This window comes from Pezoporus flaviventris, unplaced genomic scaffold, assembly GCF_033815535.1.
Source record: "Pezoporus flaviventris isolate CSIRO_AGI_PZ_B2104156 unplaced genomic scaffold, CSIRO_AGI_Pfla_v1 ptg000006l, whole genome shotgun sequence".
Classification (NCBI taxonomy): Eukaryota; Metazoa; Chordata; class Aves; order Psittaciformes; family Psittacidae; genus Pezoporus; species Pezoporus flaviventris.
This window is the reverse complement of record NW_026892554.1, coordinates 12744614-12763872: the sequence shown is the minus strand read 5'-3', so window position 1 is coordinate 12763872 and position 19259 is coordinate 12744614. Positions and strand designations below refer to the sequence as shown.

General features: G+C 42.3%; 1 protein-coding gene across 1 annotated transcript; it reads left to right on the top strand.

The window, feature by feature from the left end:
- The first annotated feature begins 3167 nt into the window (after positions 1 to 3167).
- LYSMD2 (LysM domain containing 2) lies at positions 3168 to 14494 on the top strand. The gene is made up of 3 exons (XM_061446960.1): positions 3168 to 3440; positions 7843 to 8180; positions 13721 to 14494. Exons 1-3 carry the CDS (start codon positions 3243 to 3245, stop codon positions 13770 to 13772), a joined length of 588 nt encoding a protein of 195 aa, XP_061302944.1. The 5' UTR covers positions 3168 to 3242; the 3' UTR covers positions 13773 to 14494.
- The last annotated feature ends 4765 nt before the right edge of the window (positions 14495 to 19259 follow it).

Sequence of the window (19259 nt, the reverse complement as noted above, 5' to 3'; positions counted from 1 at the left end):
CAGATATTTCATTAGCATGAACACCACATTCTCACTTTTTCTTCCTTGAAAATGAAGTCTCATTAGCAAGACACTTCTGGTTTCTTCTGTAAACTCATTCTGAATGCATGTTAACATACAGGCAGAGAGGTAAAAATGGGATACCTCATGTAAGCTCTAGCTCAACTTTTAAACACAGTTTTTGGTAAGCTTTATGTAGAGAAAAGGCAGAAACTCATCAGATCACGTACCTTGACATCCTAGATCCAAAAGTTCTCTGGCTATAATATGGATTTAGGGTAAGAAAAGCTTCTCCTTAAATTGCTAATGCAAAGAAAAGACAATCCAGCAACTCCAGAAAAAGGCAACCAACAAACAAAACCCCCACTCATACGTATCTTTGAAAAGGTTTATTGCTAAAATAAATCATTTAACATTAAAATATCTGTGGTATCTTTATACTAATGCAAGAGATGTTTCTGCTGTTCTCAGAGTTGCAATGGCTGATTCAAAGTGTATTGCACCCACTTTGCATACAATAATGCTGCCTAATATTAGTGCCCCTGTCAAACATTTTTGAACTAATTGATATTGCACGTACAGCCCACTATCAGTGATATTATAAAACATTTCCATTTGGTTTAACTGCAGCTCCCCTTTACTAAAAGCCACTTTAGCTGAAGTAACAGGTTTGAGTAATTCCAGCTCTAGACAGACATCCAAATGTTTGTGATTTCCACTGATCAGCCTGAAGAGGCCAAAGTTGGTCCATGACTCCACACTGCACACACATTTTTAATGTAGACATTTTTAAGAAATGCAGACTTGCAGCTCAGCTCTTTTGCTAGGTGGGTCACAGCTCAATTGCTGATGCAGCTCAGCAGATCAAGTTGGTTCACAAGGAACTGAAAGCACAGAGACGTCACAATTTGGTGCTCTCTTTGTATAGCTGGTATAAACTAAATTGGACATCCTCAGGAGCCTCCAACTTTCCAAATTAATTTTTCCACAGACTACAATATAAGTGAACTTTTTCTCGCCAGCAATTTATATAATCTCTTCCACTGCCCTGATCCATCTACACATTCCCTACAGTTCCTCTGTTTGGATACTCCACAACTGTAACTCTGGCTGCTCTCACGTGATGGTGGAGTGCTGACATGTCATTCCTTAGCAGTAATGCATGCATCTTGCAAGGCACCTTTTATGTTTTCCTAACTTATGCCTGGAAACTCGTAGGCAGATAATTAACATTTGTCAGACCTGCCTTGATTTTTTTTTGTACTGCATTCCTTAGAGACCCCATGACCCACCCAGTGAACATAATTAATCTAAACCCCACAAAACCCACAACTAGATATTATATCAGTTGATCCATTTAATTTTTCCAATTATGTGAATACACACCGGGGTAAGGAATGCTGAGGTTATCATATTTATGTCTTTTTTGCTCAAGTTTAAGCTAGAGGTCCCTCCTTTTAGGACTCCCCAGAAAAACAAACCACATTAGGTGTTTGTTACTCATAGGCCCTTCCCAGAATCATAGCATGTTTGAGGTTGGAAGTGACTTCTGGAGGGCAACTTGACCAATACCTCTGCTCAAGCACAGTCACCTTGAACAGGCTGCCCTGGCCACTTTGTGGCAGTTTGGTACATATTATGCCTGTAAATGATGTACCACAGAGTTTGCGTTAGAAAGCTCCCGCTCAGTAACAAAGATCCAGCTTTCAAAGAAAGCCTATATACAGGCTTCTTGGCAAGAAGTGCTTACCTAAAACACTGCTGTTACACCCATTTTAAAATAACGTGGATATTGTAAGACCTAAGTTACTAGTCAGGAAATTTACTTTCCCCTCCCCAAACACATTTTTCTTCTTACTGTTATAGTAATTCTGGCATAATTACTACCTTTTTCAATTTGTGCACTTATGCCCAAGGTTTTGTGTTGTTTTTTTTTGTTTGGTTTGTTTTGTTTTTTTTTTTCTTTTTTTTTTCCTCTTCACAGTATTTTCTTCTCATACTCAATGACAAACGGCATTACTGAGACTCAAGCTGACAAACAGGCTGCAGTCTCAATAGCCAATAGCCAACAGTATTCTTTGTAAGCAGTAAAAAAGGAATTGTAAGTTTCTACTAGTCTGATAATAGGTTTTGGGACTGAGCACAAGGGCACCCACCAGCCCTGAGGAGAAGGACTTGGGGGTGTTGGTTGATGAGAAGCTCACCGTGAACTAGCAGTGTGTGCTCACAACCCAGATACCAACCATGCCCTGGGCTGCATCAAAAAACCCATGGCCAGCAGTCGAGGGAGGGGATTCTCCCCCTCTACCTTGCTCTCATCACACACACACACATACATACACCCCTTCAGTACTGCATACAGCTCTAGGGCCCCCAGCACAAAACAGATGTGGATCTGCTTGAGCATGTTCAGAGGAGGACCACAAAGATGCTTAGAGGGCTGGAGCACCTCTCCTATAGAGATGGGCTGAGAGAGCTGGGCTTGAGAAGGCTCTGCGGAGACCTTATCTTCCAGTACCTAAACAGGACCTACAGAAAAACTAGAAAGGGACTTTGTAAAAAGGCATGTAGTGATAGGACAAGGGAGAACGGTTCTGAGCTGAAAAACGGGATATATAGACCAGACATTAGGAAGTTCTTCCCTGTGAGGGTACTGAGGCGCTGGCACAGGGTGCCCACAGAAGCTGTGGGTGCCCCATCCCTGGCAGCATTCAAGGCCAGGTTGGACAGGTGTTGGAACAACGTGCTCTACTGGAAGGTGTCCCCGCTGCAGGGGGCTGGAACTGGACGATCTTTACGGTCCTTTCCAACCCAAACCAGTCCGTGATTCTGCGACACGCATCGCTCTCTTGGCAACCAACCAGTTAAGTCCCAGCGCACAGACAATACTCCCACGTTTGCAGCCTTCCCCCGCTGTGCTCCAAACCCCACATGAGGGCAGGGGCTGAGGGCCTGCAGGGAGGCCTCGGCCCAAGGCGAGGAGCGTGTTAACGGCGCGCAGAACCCCGCGACCGCCTCCCCCGGAACCCGCCATCCCCAACCCATGCTCGCACACCGTCACTGCGCAGACGCGGCCCCGGGGACATGCGCGCTGCTCCCGCGCATGCGCCTCTCCCGCTGCCGGCGGCTGCCAGCGGAGGCGAGCCGTCTGCCGTGTCGGTGGTCCTGAAGCAGGAGGGTTGCGCCATGCCCAGGGCGGCGGAGCCGTCGCGGAACCGCGGTCGCTGAGGCGCGGCAGGAGCATGGCCGAGTCGCTGCGGGAGGAGCCGCCGGGCGGGCCGGAGTCGGAAGCCGAGCTGTCGCAGCGGCTGGCCCGCACCAAGGCCCGCTCCTACGGCAGCACGGCAAGCGTGGCGGCGCCCCTGGCCGAGCGCTACGTGGAGCACCGGCTCAGCGCCGGCGACACGCTGCAGGGCATCGCCCTCAAGTACGGCGTCACGGTAAGGCGAGCTGCCAGCCCGCGGAGCCAGGAGGGCGGCGGGGCGAGCCGGGAGGGGCTCAACCCCGGGGGCTGCAGCGCCGGTAGCGGCAGCTGGCTCTCGTAACAGCGGCGCACTGTTGTTCGGTCCAGAAAGTAACGGAGCTAAAGGGGAAGAGACCCTGGAAGTAGAAGACAGCCGAGAGATTACAGTATGAAGTTTTCCCATAGAGCGTTTCCTACCACAGCGGGCAGACAGTTCAGTTCTTACCGTGGATACAGTGCTAGGTTTAGTTTCAGTATTTAAAATGCTGACATCTGGATCTTATGACCTGCCTGGAAGGGTCAACACCCAGCTCTCATGGGCAGTGGCCGACACACACTGCCCGAGGCAGGGCACGGGGCCCTTTCCAGCATGGGCTTGTGACTGACAAGCACTGGGTCCACAGGACTGGCTGGTCTTCCCTAGTGAAGCGAGATGCACTTGCTCCCACTGAGTAAACCTGTGTTCACATAACAATTCACCAGTACACTCACTTCAGATGAGAAAGAAAACAGTGTAAACTTCTCTCCAAAAGAATCATTATTTTGAGACTGACACATACAGTCTGTGACAAGAATAAAGAATTTCTTCCAGTAGCTTCAGGGCTAAAAATTCTCCCATTGTCATCTGCTGTCTACCAGCCTAGACGTGACTTACAGCTGATTTGAAAGTGTCACTGCTTCTCTGCTCTCTTCCTATAAAGAAGAAAAGTTTCCTTCTGTGGAAAACATTGAAAAGCGTATGCCAGCCTGAGACATGCAGGGCCAACAGGGTCAGCCAGCCTAACCCAACGCTACCTTTTCCCACAGAACAGAGATCACATACCCTGCCTTCATTCCAGCTTATTTGGGGCCCAGTGAACACCACCTGACATACCTATACACAGCCTTGGTAGTCCCAACATGCAAAGTCATTTGGGGCCAAGCAGCTGATAAGCGTATCTAACAGTATGATGCTGGTCACAGCCAACCTTCAGGTTGTGCTCCTTCTGGAAAAGGTAAAGTGCAGCCCTGAATTAATGGGTTCCAACTGAAATAGGTTTCTTTTCCTTCTCTGGTTGTGCAAGATCTACTAAAGCCTTCCAGGAACTCCAAGAGCATTCAGCCTGTGTTGAGAAAAGTGTTAAACGTATTTCTCTTCACTTAAAGATTAAGCCACTTTTGACCAAATCTTGTTGGCAACAGGATTACTGGCATTTTGGATTTATGCTGGTCCACATTAAAACAAAGTTTTGCTCCCTATGGTGGCAAACCAAAGTGACCTGAGACGCTCCCTGGATTTGTTCGGAGTTTTGGTAGTTCTTTCCATAACAAACAAACTCCCTGGCCTAAATTATTTTAGCTATATCGTTCTCTAGTCAGACGTGTATTTGCTCACTGCAATAAGTGAAAATGTAATCAGATTACTAAAATAGTTTTCTAGGAAATAAAAAGACATTTCTGAACACTTTAGAACTCCTTTTCTGCTAAACTGAAGTTGTGGATCAAACCTGTACAGTGTGAAAAAGTACTATAAACTTTGTTCACAGTGTAAGTGTAGTAAGTTTTTGCTGTGCTAATGATGCATGTAAAGTACAAAAGCTTTTTTTTTAAAGATTGACTTCTTCTAAAGACTCATTATTTGCTTCCTGCATCCAATATACTTGGCTAGAAGTGAGAGTTGCTGTAATGGAAACATCAGCATTATCTTTAGCTGCCATTGCCTTCAGTATTAGTGTTTTTTCGAAGTTTTCCCCTGTGGCTTTCCTCAATGGGAGTTAGTTTGTAGCAAGAAACATCCTGTCCCGTGTCTGCCTTGGCATGACACAGCACAGGCAGTTTAAAACGGAAAAGCTGAGCATGTTGGGGAGAGAGATCAGTGTACTTTTGCCTCATCCTCTGCTCTTCACCTATCTCCCCTAAATATTGTCTATTATTCCTATATGGCTTGTGTTCATTAGATCTTCCTTTGAACACTGTTGGGTAAGTTAACACTGGGAATTAATATTATTTATGGTTCAGTTGGAGTGCTGTTTTCCGTCATACAAAAGGTATCCCTTTTGAAGGGAGAAGAAAGAGGATGTATGTTTCATTGTCAGTAGAAGGATCACTAGTTTATGCATTAGTGCAGCCTCAATTTTGAGAGCAAAGGCTTTAGCATATTATTTCACTATTATAGATCTGTAGCTGTCAAATAAGCTCAGTTGTCCTAACACTAAAACCACTACTGTTAAATCTTGCTTTCCATACATCTAAGAACATGTGGAGTCATACTGAATTGTAGGAGTATGTACTACACATATCAAGTAACCTGGTCAAGACTGAGGGATGTTCTTTTTAGAGCCAAGTGCTTCCCATTTCATTATTACAAAGTGCACAGGTACATGGTCTTCCAAATGCCACAAGGTAATATTTAAGAGGTATTTTAGGAAGAAATAATTGGAGGTAGAGTTACAGTGAAGTAGGATAGAGAATAGCAGTACAGTGCATTATTTATTAGCTACTGAAGCATCACCTTCCAAGTCCCCTGTAGTAGAGATCTTAGTTTTCAGCTTTCATGTTGTGTTTTTAGAGAAAAGCTTCTGTTAGCATTTTAAACATTTTTGATACCCATCAAGACAGACAACTTTGAGTTTTGACAATTGACATTTACACTAGCATCGGACAGCCATTATATGTCTCATTACTAAGTCAAGTGAAGCTTCTTTTGTGCCTTTCATATGGTCCTGAGCCTGGGAAAGAACTTGCACCCTGTACTGTGTAAGGCTAACTAAAATAGTTTCAGGAGCTAGAGTAGTATTAAGCTTCTCTTACTTGTAGTAACTTACTGTCTGGCTCTGGATTTACTCACTTTTTAAAAGGAATCTAATAATTTCATCATTTAGTCATCTGCATCAACAGGTTGGGGTTGTTTGTAAGTAGAGAACACCATTTATTGGATATGTAATGAGTAGAAATACCCAACTGGTAAAATTTACTGCACTGTTTACACTACTTGCCCATACACCTAGCCCTTCTAGAGAGAATCTCCTATTTATTTTTAGGGAGAAAGATTTCATCAGGCTTTCGGGACCCAAGCAAATGCATCCATACATGACACCAGATCCATAATAGCACTGCTCTTACAAGTCATACAGTACAGGTCTACATTGCGTAAGTAGTTTATTGCAGTTCTGTAAGTTGGCCACACAGTCTCACATCTGCAGAGGAGAAAAAATAACATCTCCACTGCTTCCCCTCGGTTTTAGACAGCTTTCTGCATTAGTATGTGCTAACCAGCACACAGGCACGCTAACCCAGTTATCTAACAATGTCACTTAGGATTTTTCCTAATGAAATAATGATTTCAGGTTAGAACTAAAGCTTAAAGTCACATAACAACGGATACTGATTTCTGTGCTTTTTTTAAAGCTTGCACTTGAGAAATAGGAAGTTAAACTCTGGAAGGGAAATTTTGATGAACAAGAACTTAAACATTCTTAGTAGCAAGATAGTATAAGCATTTACTGGGAGCTTTTATTTGCCTGTAAAGCAATGGAATTTATAATAGCTTCTCAGGTTAAGTATAGAACAAGTGGGCCTTTATGCATTAGTATTTTGAGAAAGATGAAATCTTCTTGCTTCTGTCATGAGATAGTTTGTACTGATCAGTAGGTTATAAGTAGTACTTTCAGGTAAAAGCTGCAAAATTTAACAGTTATATGGTGGCTGTTACCATACATTATTACACACGAGGCTGCTATTAATCATGCTGTACCTGCACTTTGCTGAACAAATGCAGTCACTACTCTGTGCAGCTGCATTACAGAGTGTTTGAGACTGCCATTCTTTTCACTGTCTGACTTATCATCAGGACTTGATACGAAGTCTTGTTACATCAACTGGGTGGGTGGGTGGGGAAATAGTAGGCTTGTATTCAAGACGTGTTCAAAACTAGTATGTGCTCAAACATGCAAGTTAACTTTATCACCCCTTGTTTGTATTATGCATGCTTTTTACCAGAGAGCTCACCTAGAGCAGCTGTTAACAGTTCTGAGCCTTACTCTAATATAAATCCAAATCGGCAGCACTTTTGCAGTAGAATTTTATTCTTTGGCAAGTTGTTCATGTGAGCCTGTACAGAGATGGGAATACTGTTCAAGAAAAGCATCTTTAGGTAGCACAAGACTTTAAAGTGCAGTATTTTGGAGTCTGCATAAAAGGAAGAAGCTGGGGTGTTAAATTACCATAAACCAGAATGTGCAATTTGAAGTCACTTTGAATGCAAGAAGATACTGACTGAAGCCACTGCTCCTGCAAAGAAAGTACGGATTTATTGTAACTAAAGGTTACTGTTTGCTTTGGAAGATTAGTACTTTACACTTTGTCAAAACCTAATAACTTCTTTTTCTTATCTTTTTCAGATGGAACAAATAAAGAGGGCAAATAAACTGTTCACTAATGACTGTATATTTCTGCGAAAAACTCTGAATATTCCTGTTGTATCAGAGAAACCATTACTGTTCAATGGACTTAATTCACTGGAGTCTCCCGAGAATGAAACTGTTGCCAGCTCCCCTTCTTGTGACGAAGGACTAATAACAGTTCAGGAAGATAGTAGTTCTTCTCCCAGTCCTCAAGAGCCTGACAATCAGCCCACTGCACCAGAAGAACTATCTGCCAAAGATTTCCTACAGAGACTGGACTTGCAGATTAAGTTATCCAAACAAGCAGCCAGGAAACTAAAAGATGACAATGTCAGGTAAATGGCACTTGTAGTATTAAGCTTCTTAATCTCATTCTAAAGGTTTTTTAGTCTGAGCTGAACCCTCTTTGTGGATCTCTCAAGACAGCATTTGTAGTTTTAGTTTGTCAACAGCGAGTCTATGCTATTACCATGCATGGGATAAATTCAGAGCACACCATTAGCAGATGCCTTGATCTGGCAGTTATAAAGGCTTCCTTATAACACATTGTTTATAGAATAGCAATAATATTCCATGAAAGCTAGAAGATTAGTATTCTCCCAAGATGTCTTGCAATGCAAATATTTAAGCAAACCAGTAATTTTCAGTAGATACTCAAGCTAAGGCCTGTGTTGAAACTGATTGCCCTACAGCAAGGCATGATGACATATTTTCTGTCCCAACTATCTTATAATTGTGTAGCTATTCTTCATGTTGCAGTCTCAACTAAGCTATCTCCTTTGCCTATTTATTCCCTCCCTTTGTGGATCCACCTATGTAGACTTTTCTTCAATATTTCTTCTACAGCAAGGAGCTCCCGTACACTTGACTCATTAAAAGCAGTACTTTTTGACCTTTCTGCCACAGCGATTATCCCCTCACATGTGTAGACATCCCATGGAGAGTACAGAAAGACTTAGAGCAAGAATGGACTTCAGTAGTGTTTGTTTTCCCATGTCCTTGGGACAAATATCCTCACTTGTCTCTTGGGCTAGTTGTCTGCCTGTGTATTCTCTGCAGAAGTTTCCTCTTAGTGGGTGATGCCAAGGTGGCCTCTCTCAAGGGGGAAATTGTTTTAAACTGAAAGAGGGGATATTTAGATTAGACATTAGGAAGAAATTCTTCACTATGAGGGTGGCAAGACACTGGCTCACAGAGAAGTTGTGGTTGCTCTATTCCTTGCAGTGTTCAAGGCCAGGTTGGACAGGGCTTTGAGCAACTTGGTCTAGTGGAAGGTGCTCCTGCCCTTGGCAGGGGTTTGGGACTGGATAAGCTTTAAGGTTCCTTCCAACCCAAACCAGTCAGTGATTCTATGATGACTTCAGGGGACTGGTATCACTCCTCTCACTCAAGAGCTGGGGAGATGTTGTCCATGCGGGTACATACTTCACTTTTGCAAATTTGTTTAATGCAAAACTTCTTCCATCATCCTGGTTCACTTCACATCCTGATTTTGAGTGCACCAACATACTTTTAATGTTAAAAAGAAAGTAAGTTTTCAGGAATTAATCTTGAGTCCCATAATTTCTTTAACAAGTGAAGGGATTATTTCAGCAACTTAAAAACTTAGTAGTGAAAAATTTGAGGGGAGCAATATATTGCATTTAGCAATTGGACAAGCTTTCTTTGGAGAAATATTCTGTAAAACAGCTTAAGGCAATTCATTACCTATTGCAGTCCGCATACAGCTCTCCAAAGCCAGAAGGACACTGGTTTAGTGTCAGTCTGATTAGGGCAGGCTGGAACACTTTCACATCTTGTTAATATGTAATTATTTTCTTTCAAACTGATTACATTAAATAGGGAAAACAGTTTTTGGAACTCATCCTTCTCTATTCAAACTCATTCAGTTGCTGTATTTGAAACAATATAGATTATCTATCAAAATGTGCTGCTGCTGACTCTCAGATCATTAGATCTGTATTTAACACATTAGAGTAGGTGTTCACCCAGCAGTCCCTGCTGGAGGAAGGCAATTATTTTAACATCCCTTCAAACAAACATACTAATTTACAGAAGAAAATTCACTTAGACCTTGCTGCACGATGAGCAGAGCCAATACAGAGAGTGACATCACACAGCTAGTACTCTGCTAACAGCTAATATCCATTTCCTATATTGCTCAAATTACAACTTGGGAAGTGAGAGCCTGGTATTAAATTTCCTCCAAAGGAGTAATGGATACAGGAGGATAAGTTACTTCTCCACCTCCTGTTCAGATTTAGCAGGGAATTATGTTAATTATGCATGGAGCACAGATTTTTATTGCTCATGATGCTACAAGAAGCACAAAGTACAGAGCTGCAGGCTGTCTGCTGAGCAGGATGTTACCCAGAGACTCTAAAGAGAAAAGCCTCCTTTATGTCTCAAGGTTCTCAAAATGTCATCCAGCTTTCAGTCTTGGCTCACAAAAGTTATCCTTGCCTTATTTTCTCCAACTGCATCCCCCCCGTTATAGGCTGTCAGGAAGTGAATGTAAATGTTTTGTCCTTGTAGAGCGGTCTAATGCAAGTTCTGTATAAAGTCCTTAAGTAGGGTGGACTAGAACACTGGGGCCATACACTGTGCTTCTGGGACAGGTCACATCTTTCTGCAATTGCCTTTCAGTGACTCATTTTGAAAACCTTTTAATTGAGTAGAGCCACTCTAACCACTGTTGGTTGTACAAGCCCATGTAACTGACATTCAGCATGAGAACAGAACCATGTACTGTCGTCTTCCCAGTTCTCCTTGACCTGACTCTGGGAAAGAGTAGGGTATCAAAGAATTTGAAACTGATAACTAATTGAGTTTAATTTGCCTAGTATTTTTTCACCATCATTGGCTATCAGCTAAGAAAGCAGATAGATCAAAGGAGGCTGACTGTGGAGAATCCTTTCAGGCTTGCAAAAGCTTTTAACTCATATACTCAGATTGCTGCCCAGTTTAATTGTGGATTCTAGAAGCATTCAAGCAAGAATTCAAGTTTGCTTGTCCACTCAGGTGCAGGTGGTCTTAGGAAAGAGGTTATTAGCATTTTTTATGGCCTGATACATACAAAAGCATGCAGTAGATGTCTTTCAGCTCCTGTAACCTACAGGCAAAGCAGCAACAGCAAACAGGAGGAGACAGCACTACAAAGGATTGTAATGCTCTGCTGTTCCTTTCACTTTGCCTGAAGGAGAATGTTGCAGTGACTTACCACTTTGCTATTTTAAACATCTTAGAAGTGAATAAAATGATTTGGTCATTAAACATACACACACTGCCATATTGGTGCTTGTGGGCCAGGGGCTACAGCTACTACTATGTAATTTTATTTCATGTAAGTCTTGGCTGCTTGTTAAGCCATGAGAACAGAGATGTACTTGCTCTGTACAGTTCTGAAGATATACAGTAGCAATATTTACTCCAAACCAAGGTAATGGCCAGGAGCGTGTTGTAGACTTCATCACAGCCTAGTACTACAGCCTGGGACAGAAGTCACAAACTGTTCTTTCCAGCCCTTACTGACAACTACAGCATGCCTGAGCCTTGGTCAGAAACTTACTTTGCACCTTACAGCCAGTCACTGCTTTACTTAGGTTCAAGCATAAGGACCTACTACATGTTTTTTACATCCTGCCACATAAAGAGATCCCAAAAAGCAGCTGCAACCCAAGTGTCAGTCGTCTGCCCTCTACTGACAGTTGCCAGGAGCCCATAGTCCAAGTGCATTTCTTAAGGGAAGTGGAAACAAACACACATTAGCTGTTTTGTCACTTAGGTGTCTGTAGACCTGCTAATACAACACCGCTACTTCAGTAATTCAGTTCTCCATATTCATTCCTATTATCCACCATAATCAATTGCACTAATTCCAGTCCAGTGTTAGGCTGTTGCTACGTCATGATGGATGTTATTCCTATATTAAGGCTTTCAAGAAGAAAGCCTGAAAGGCCAGTTTTGGCAGACTGATTAAAAGGGAGGCATTTTTATGGCAACTCTGACACATTCTCTTAAAAGGGTAGGTATAACAAACTAAGAACTACAAAATAATTTTCAGTGTACAGCATAAAAAGGTAAGTTTCTCCCCTACTGGACAGGATAACCTCTGAAAATACAAAAGTTCTCCTTCGTCCTCACAAACTAGCTATTTACAGCTGTGTTCTGGACACATGTGGCTAGAAGCCCATTGCCCCAGGAGGGTTTATCTCTTAGCTTCAGAATATACTTTCTGAAATACTCAGCTTCAGCCAAGTGGTTATGGTTGTCTTTTACAGTCCTGCAGCCGAGTCTTACAAACTTGGTATGTTGATAGGCTTTAATTCTGAAAACATAAGTTTTAAAATGTGTTGTCTTGAGACAATTTATACCTAAGTGCTTTAGTGCTTATTCAGCCAGACACAAATTGTTTGTTTCCTTACTTTACTGTCATGCCAGGTATTATGAACAGCATCTGCAAACTGTAGTGTTCTACAGCAGTTTTGAATGCAGACTTGATGACATAAGGATACTACTTAAACATACACAGATCTGTATCTTAAGAATCATGCTTGGTACTGGGTCTGTAGCATCACTAATGTAATCATGAGTATTTGTAAGAAAAGCTAAAACCCATGCTCAGTACTACTGTAACCACACAACCCTGCAGTAACAACCAGTTTCATCCAATATCCTCCACTCTCGTTTGTTACAAGATTGTTTCAAGGCAAAAGCAGCATGCCTTTGGCTTCAGAAGGCAGTTTTGCTGGACTAGCCAAGAACAGGGAAGGGCTGGGAAAATGAGCGCAAGTTAAACAGCTGCTTGCTTAGTTTCTAGCATTCTTTCCCAAGATTCTATTCAGGGGAGGTTATAGAAAATTTAAATTGTAGATAAATAATCATGTTTAGAAGTTATAGGGAAAAGTCTGAATTATTGGGGTTTGGAATACTGTTGAAATACGCAGTTTTTACCTTATTAGACTATGTCAATAACTGTACCTTTGTAGGGAGGCACACAGATATTAAAAGTGACTGGAAATCCTTTGAAACTCATAGTGTGGCAAGTGTTTAAGTCTTTGTTCTCACCAAAACATTAAAATTGGCAGCACCTTTAAGAATAGGCTCTCAGGAACATAATTTTGAAGCTACAGTAGTAGAAAATGATCTTTGGAGAACGTAGCATGCTCGAATTAGTACTGGATGCTGCACAGCACTAGGTTTACATAACCACTTTAAGAGGCAATATTGTCAAGTAAACAGTAGGCAGATGATTTTTCCCGAGGATCTTTTTTAATAGCAACACTCCTTTGGTTTATGCAGTCATTGCATTAACAGCAGCACTTGGGGGCAGCTTTTTTTCTCTGAAGAAAATCCAAGTGATCATTCTCAACATTAATGCACAGGTAGTATATACATCAAGAAAGCCCAACCTCAAGGAATATCCTTGCAGCATCAAGGCACAGATCCAGCTACAACTAAGATGGACTGCTCCTGTTCTTGCTTCATTTGGTCCATCTGTGCCCCCTGCCATTCAAAAGGCTGAAAACACACCTACAACTAAGCTAAGAAAGCAACATTACTCTGAAGTCCAGCACTTTATTATCCTTTACAGGATTTCTTATTGATTTAGCATTGTGACAGTTCATTAGACTCTGAGTGCATTCTGATGTTGTTGAACTTACACAGATTTAATTTTCAGCATTCTGCTCCTGAAACAAGAACTCCAGAGGTGCCTAAGGAACAGTAATACACTGCAAATAGTGTATTACTCTGCAAGCAGAGCCACTCTGACCTACTTTGATCCATTAGGGAGGCTGGTTATCTGTATTTGCATTACAGTTTTACTGTTCATGGTATGTTCCTGATCTGATGACTATGATCGTTTTCTTTTTAGAGAGGAGGAGAATGAGGAAGGCCCCTATGCAACTTCTTCATATCATCAGTAGAAGACAGATGTGATGGCCTGAAAACTTTCCATGAAATCAGTTCTTAAAGAACTAAATGGTCAATAGTTCAAAACCCAAGTCTTTTGGACTCATCATCTTGATGTATTTAAAACAGATCATGAATGGGTAATTGCACTGAAATTATGACCTCTTCTGCCTTCCATAGGTTAACGTCCTCATGCTATATCAACAAAGAGTTTAAGCCTTCCAAAACTAGCAATGGCCTTTATACCCCTTCTGTGCAAACTGTAGCATGGTAGCAACAATATATCCTTGAGGTCACCTTTATGCAGGATGTTGATCTTCAGTAAAGATTTTGTAAATACTTGTCAAAGTGAAATTTAAGTATTTAAAAAATATTGAATAAGTTTGCTTGTAAGTGACAAACTATGGAAGTAGTAGAAATTGACTTATTCTGCAAATACAGGCAAGTTTGTTGTGGAAGTTTTGTTTACTTCAGGGCTACAGAACTTGCCTCCGAATTTTGTGTGTGTCTCTGTGTGTGGTTATGATGTATTCCTACAAAGGGGAATTTGACTTGTTGTGAGTAGTTAAAGCCTTCATGGTTAAACAACTGTTTGCAAATTGGATTTCTGCTAATAAAAGGGAAGAGCTCCAGAAAGATTTTTCTTTGTGAGATATGGCATTGGAATACAAGATGTGTGTTCTTGTGTGCAGTTATATTTTGTGTGGTTTTAATTTAATAAATACAGAAATACTGATTTGTCTGTTGATAATGAAGTCGGTCTGGTTTTGGTGAAGAATGATTTGTCACATGAGCTATTAAATGCTAACTTCAGGGCAAATAATGCCCTTCACTGTAAAGCTCACCCTCCTAAATGAGGCCTGTAAGAACTATTTGATCTACTTGCGCAGTCAAGAAAACTTTATTATGCTTAAGAAGAGCCACATGGGTAAGACTTCAGTGTTCTGAGATGACAGTATTCAAATCTGCAGGTGGAGCCCACCTGAAGCTTAGGAAGACAGAAGGCAGACTGTATTCACTCTTTGCCCTCAAGTTAATGTACTAGCATCTTCTTGGTAAGCATCCTACAGTTTTTCCTCAAGTATTCAATAACCTTCACAAAACTCTTGTCAGTAAAGAATTGCTGTATCCCCACTGTGACAGATGCTGGTTTTTGTGTTCCAGTTCATTTACATAGTTTGTTGCTTCCAAAGCAAAAAGCCTCCTGCAATATGTTAAGATGGAAGCAATATAGAAAGTTACATTAATTTACTAAAGCTAGGAGTAAAAACTCAAAACTAGGGACTGTATCTATTCCATACAGGATAGTAATTGCTATTGTTGCCCATTAATATCAGTGGGACATTGCCAGAGACAATAAACCACTTTTTTAAAGGCAACCCCAGCTTCTAGCCCTGTTACATTTTATAACCCTACAGAAAAAAAGCCATTTTTCTAGCAGAGGCTTGCTATTGCAATACCCACACCTGTCCAGCACACACAGGACCAGGGTGCTTTGCTGAGCACAGCTTTCGTTACACAGGAAACACACCTTCTGGCAGAGCAACATTCCACTCCATCCTTCTAAAGAACAGTGCTGTGCTTATGGGCTGGAGGACCTTCAAGACAAGCAACAGGTCACTCATGCCATTTACACTTGTTTTTATCTGACTAAACTACATAGAAATGCAAGGGAAGAAGCAGCTATACTAGCCTGAACAGGCCAGAGATTTAGGTAGAGGCCCACGCAGCTTTTCTCCCCATAGCAGCAGGTTTCAGCCCAGCAGCATCCTGATCAGCCCAGGACACCCTTTGTTGCTATAAAGCCCACCACACCGGTATCAACTACAAAGCCACAAGCATTACCCAGCAGAAATGCTTAACTCGCCTGTTATCTGTTCCACACAAGCATTTTACCACAGAAAGATTTTTGAGGCTACTATAAACCACCACAATGCTGTCTGTATGAGGCCCTACCTTGCCAGCTGTAGCTCCAGAGCAGCTCCCTGCGTAGTCCACAGACCCAGTATCAAGGTAGAGAAAATAGAGAAAAACTCAGCTTCTGCTTCTGCTCCATCTTTATCTCCTCAAGGCTTACTAAGATCTATACAAACCCTTACTCTCATACAGTGGCTTGTTATGCCCTGGGGCCTCCCAGCAGGCTGTGGGGCCTGATGAGCCCTCCGCCCAGCTGGGCCTTCAAAAGCCCCTGGCCTGGCTGGGCCTTCTCAGTGGGAAGTGGTTGTGGCACCTGCTGAGGTGGGGTTCTCTGTGGTCTGGGAGCCTGTTGTAGCCTTGTCCTGGGTTCAGCAGCAGCAGCAGCAGCAGTCATTTTTCTCTTTCTTAGTAACTGGTGCAGTGCTGTGTTTTTGACTTCTGGCTTGGGAACAGCTCTGGTAACACCGATGATTTTCGTTACTGCTCAAATGTTTAGTCTGACCAAGGACTTTGTGAGCCTCATGCCCTGCTAGGGAGGAGGGGAAGCCAGGGGGAAGCAGAGACAGGACACCTGACCCAAACTGACCAGAGAGGTATTCCATAGCACAGCACATCATGCGCCTATATAAACTGGGGGCAGTTACCTGGAAGGGTGCTATCACTGCGGGAATGGACTCGGTATCAGCCAGTGCCCTGTCGGGCTGGGTATTATCAGTCAGCAGGTGCTGAGGTGTTGTATTCTGTTCCCTTGTTATTTCCCTTATCATCATTATTATTGGTGGTAGCAGCAGTGATTTGTGTTATACCTTAGTTACTAAACTGTTCTTATCTCAACCTGTGGGAGTTGCATTCTTTCAATTCTCCTCCCTATTCATCTGGGAGCGTGAGGAAAAAAAGGTGGGGGGGAAGTGAGAGAGAGAGACTGCATGGCTGATTTATGGCTGACTGGGTTTAAACCACAAGTGTGTGTGAGCAGTTACACATTATGGTGGTTTATGAATGCTTGTTTGTGGTCTTCAGATAGATAGGTAGATGTGGTGTTTTCTAGTTCTTATGGCAACTATAGGGATAGGTAAGATACTTCTGAAAATGACTTTGGTGTGGGTCTGGAAGCTCTTCACACCCCTTTGTTGGTAGGAGTCCCTGTGGCTGGGGGGTGGCTGGTTCCACATACCTCTCCACAGACACCCTGGTCTCCTTACTCATGGGGAAAGTTGACCACAGGGAAAAGGTAGTTCTTAGAAATTGCCTGCAACATATCCAAAATAATACAAGGTAGAGTTTTCATACTCTTAGAAAAGAATTCCTGAAGCTCTGAAATATCTAATGTGCATTATCATGTTATTGTTCAAGAAGGTAAGTTTTCAGGTTTATGTATTTTCATATGCTATCCTGTATATGTTGCTTCTCACTCTACTTTTATTCCCCTCATACTTATAGCTTCATTCTTTATGTATTTCTACTGGTCCTGCAAGGTGTGGTTTAGGGTTGGAGCAGGGCAATCTCGGGCAGAAGCAAAGCACACAGTACAGATAAAATGCTATGGTTTAGGGTTGTCCTGTGGTGGGGAGCCTGCGTTTTTGTAGCTTTATTTTTACATATTTCATTAGGCAAAGCTTGAAAAGCCAAAACCTAGGCAGGCTTGGACTAGAATGATTTAAGATTAAATGTGGGACATACCTGATGATAGAAAATCTTAATTTGGGACTCAGTTGTAATGTGGCTGGAGGGCACTAAACCCTTTGTAATTCCAGTTAGCTCAGCCATAAAGTGCTGTAATTGTATCTGACATTTTAAGAGGGGCACCCCCTGTTTCCTGCAGACACTGTGATGAACTCCTATTGCTCCATAGTGCAGGGTGTCCTCAAAAACCTGGCAGTGGATAAAAAACACGTGTTCTCTTTAAGGCACAAAAGCAGCCTTGTACTAATATAGTTTAACACCAACCAGCAATGAAGCACCACCTAGCTGCTTGCTCACTCCTCCCCAGTGGGATGGGGGAGAGGATCAGAAGGATAAAAGTGAGAACTTCTGTGCTGAGATAAAGGCAGTTTAACAGGTGAAGCAAAAGCCACAGACAAGCAAATTAAAAGAAGGAAGTCATTCACCACTTCCCATGGGCAGGCAGGTTTTCAGCCATCTCCAGGAAAGGGATCATGGCACGTAAGGGTTACTTGGAAAGACAATCGCCATCACTCCAAACATCCTCCTGCTTCCTCCTTTTTACCCAGCTTTATATACTGAGCATGACATCATATGGTATGGAATATCCCTTGGATCAGTTGGGGCCAGCTGCCCTGGCTGTGTGCCCTCCCAGCTTCTTGTGCACCCCCAGCCTACTCACTGGTGGGGTGAGAAGCAGGAAGAGCCTTGACAGTATAAGCACTGCTCAGCAGTAAGTGGAATACCCCTGTGTTGCTAGCGCTGTTCTCAGCACAAATCCATAAACCTAGCCATGTACCAGCTACTATGAAGAAAATTAACTACCCCAGCCAAAACCAGGACACAACTGTAGCTTGAAGTCAAGTGTTTAATACAGTATCAGAAACAGTATTGTAATAGAAAAAAGATGAATACCATATGTATTATACTTGTTACATTTTCAATGATAATTTAGGGAGTGAAGGATTTTTGAAGGATCCAGTAGAGACACAAACAATGTAGAAACTGATTTCTGTCTGTTTAGACCCAGAGATAAGCAGGTGTTGAAAATACCTTTTTCACCAGGAAAAAGCAAACCTTGACAGAATGTGATTTACTAATGAGGTACTTGGCACACTAGCAGCAGATGTCCAGGGCTAATGTGCTCCAAGTGTTCCCTTCAGAATAAGGACTGATCTGTAATGCAGGCTGAAACTTGCGTCACTCGGTTTGATTTTATTTAGCGCAAGTCATTGCCTTTTAGAAACGAGGGCTGATTCATCAGGCTGGCTGTGTTTTTACTGCCTAGTTCTGAAAGGTGTGATGTGCTGATAGATGTTCATTTGATGTACCAGCAATGAATCCGGTATTTGAAGCATTCAAATAACAAGTTTAATGGGCTTGGGCAGGATGGGAGGTGAATCTAGTTTGAAGAACCTCAGTTGAGATTGCTTGTCTGCCTGACAGAAGGCTTGCTCTGCTTTCAGCTACTCATCAGGCTGGTCTAATTGGTCTGTGTATGTACCCTAGATGATGCTGGAGTTGCTAGCTGATGGCATCTTTCCATTAAAACGAGCCTCCTGAGAGGCCAAAGTTGTTTGGTTTGGGGTTTTGTTGTGCCGTTGTTTGTTTTTTGTTTTTTTTTTAAGTAGCCATTGAAGAAGGAAAGTTTCTCCTTTTTGTTTTTTGAGTGCAGATCCTAGTTCAGTGCCACTTCCCCAGATGTAAAGGTCTATGGTAAGTTATCTTTCTCCTGATTTCTTTCATAAACCCAAATCTGGGGAACAGTTTGCTTTTCCAGTGTGATAGTCACATCAGAAACTAAAGCACAAACAGTTTCAGAAAACAACTGAGGTCTATAGGGACAAGAAGAAATTCTGATCTTGGGGAACATTAGCAAATAGTAATAGAAATGGTTTAGATGACAACTACACTGATTGAAA

Excerpts from the sequence above, each read along its gene's own strand:
- LYSMD2 (XM_061446960.1), top strand. The coding sequence starts at position 3,243 with ATGGCCGAGTCGCTGCGGGAGGAGCCGCCGGGCGGGCCGGAGTCGGAA. Across the intron at positions 3,441-7,842 it reads CCCTCAAGTACGGCGTCACG|ATGGAACAAATAAAGAGGGC; the intron begins GTAAGGCGAGCT and ends TATCTTTTTCAG. Across the intron at positions 8,181-13,720 it reads CTAAAAGATGACAATGTCAG|AGAGGAGGAGAATGAGGAAG; the intron begins GTAAATGGCACT and ends TTTTCTTTTTAG.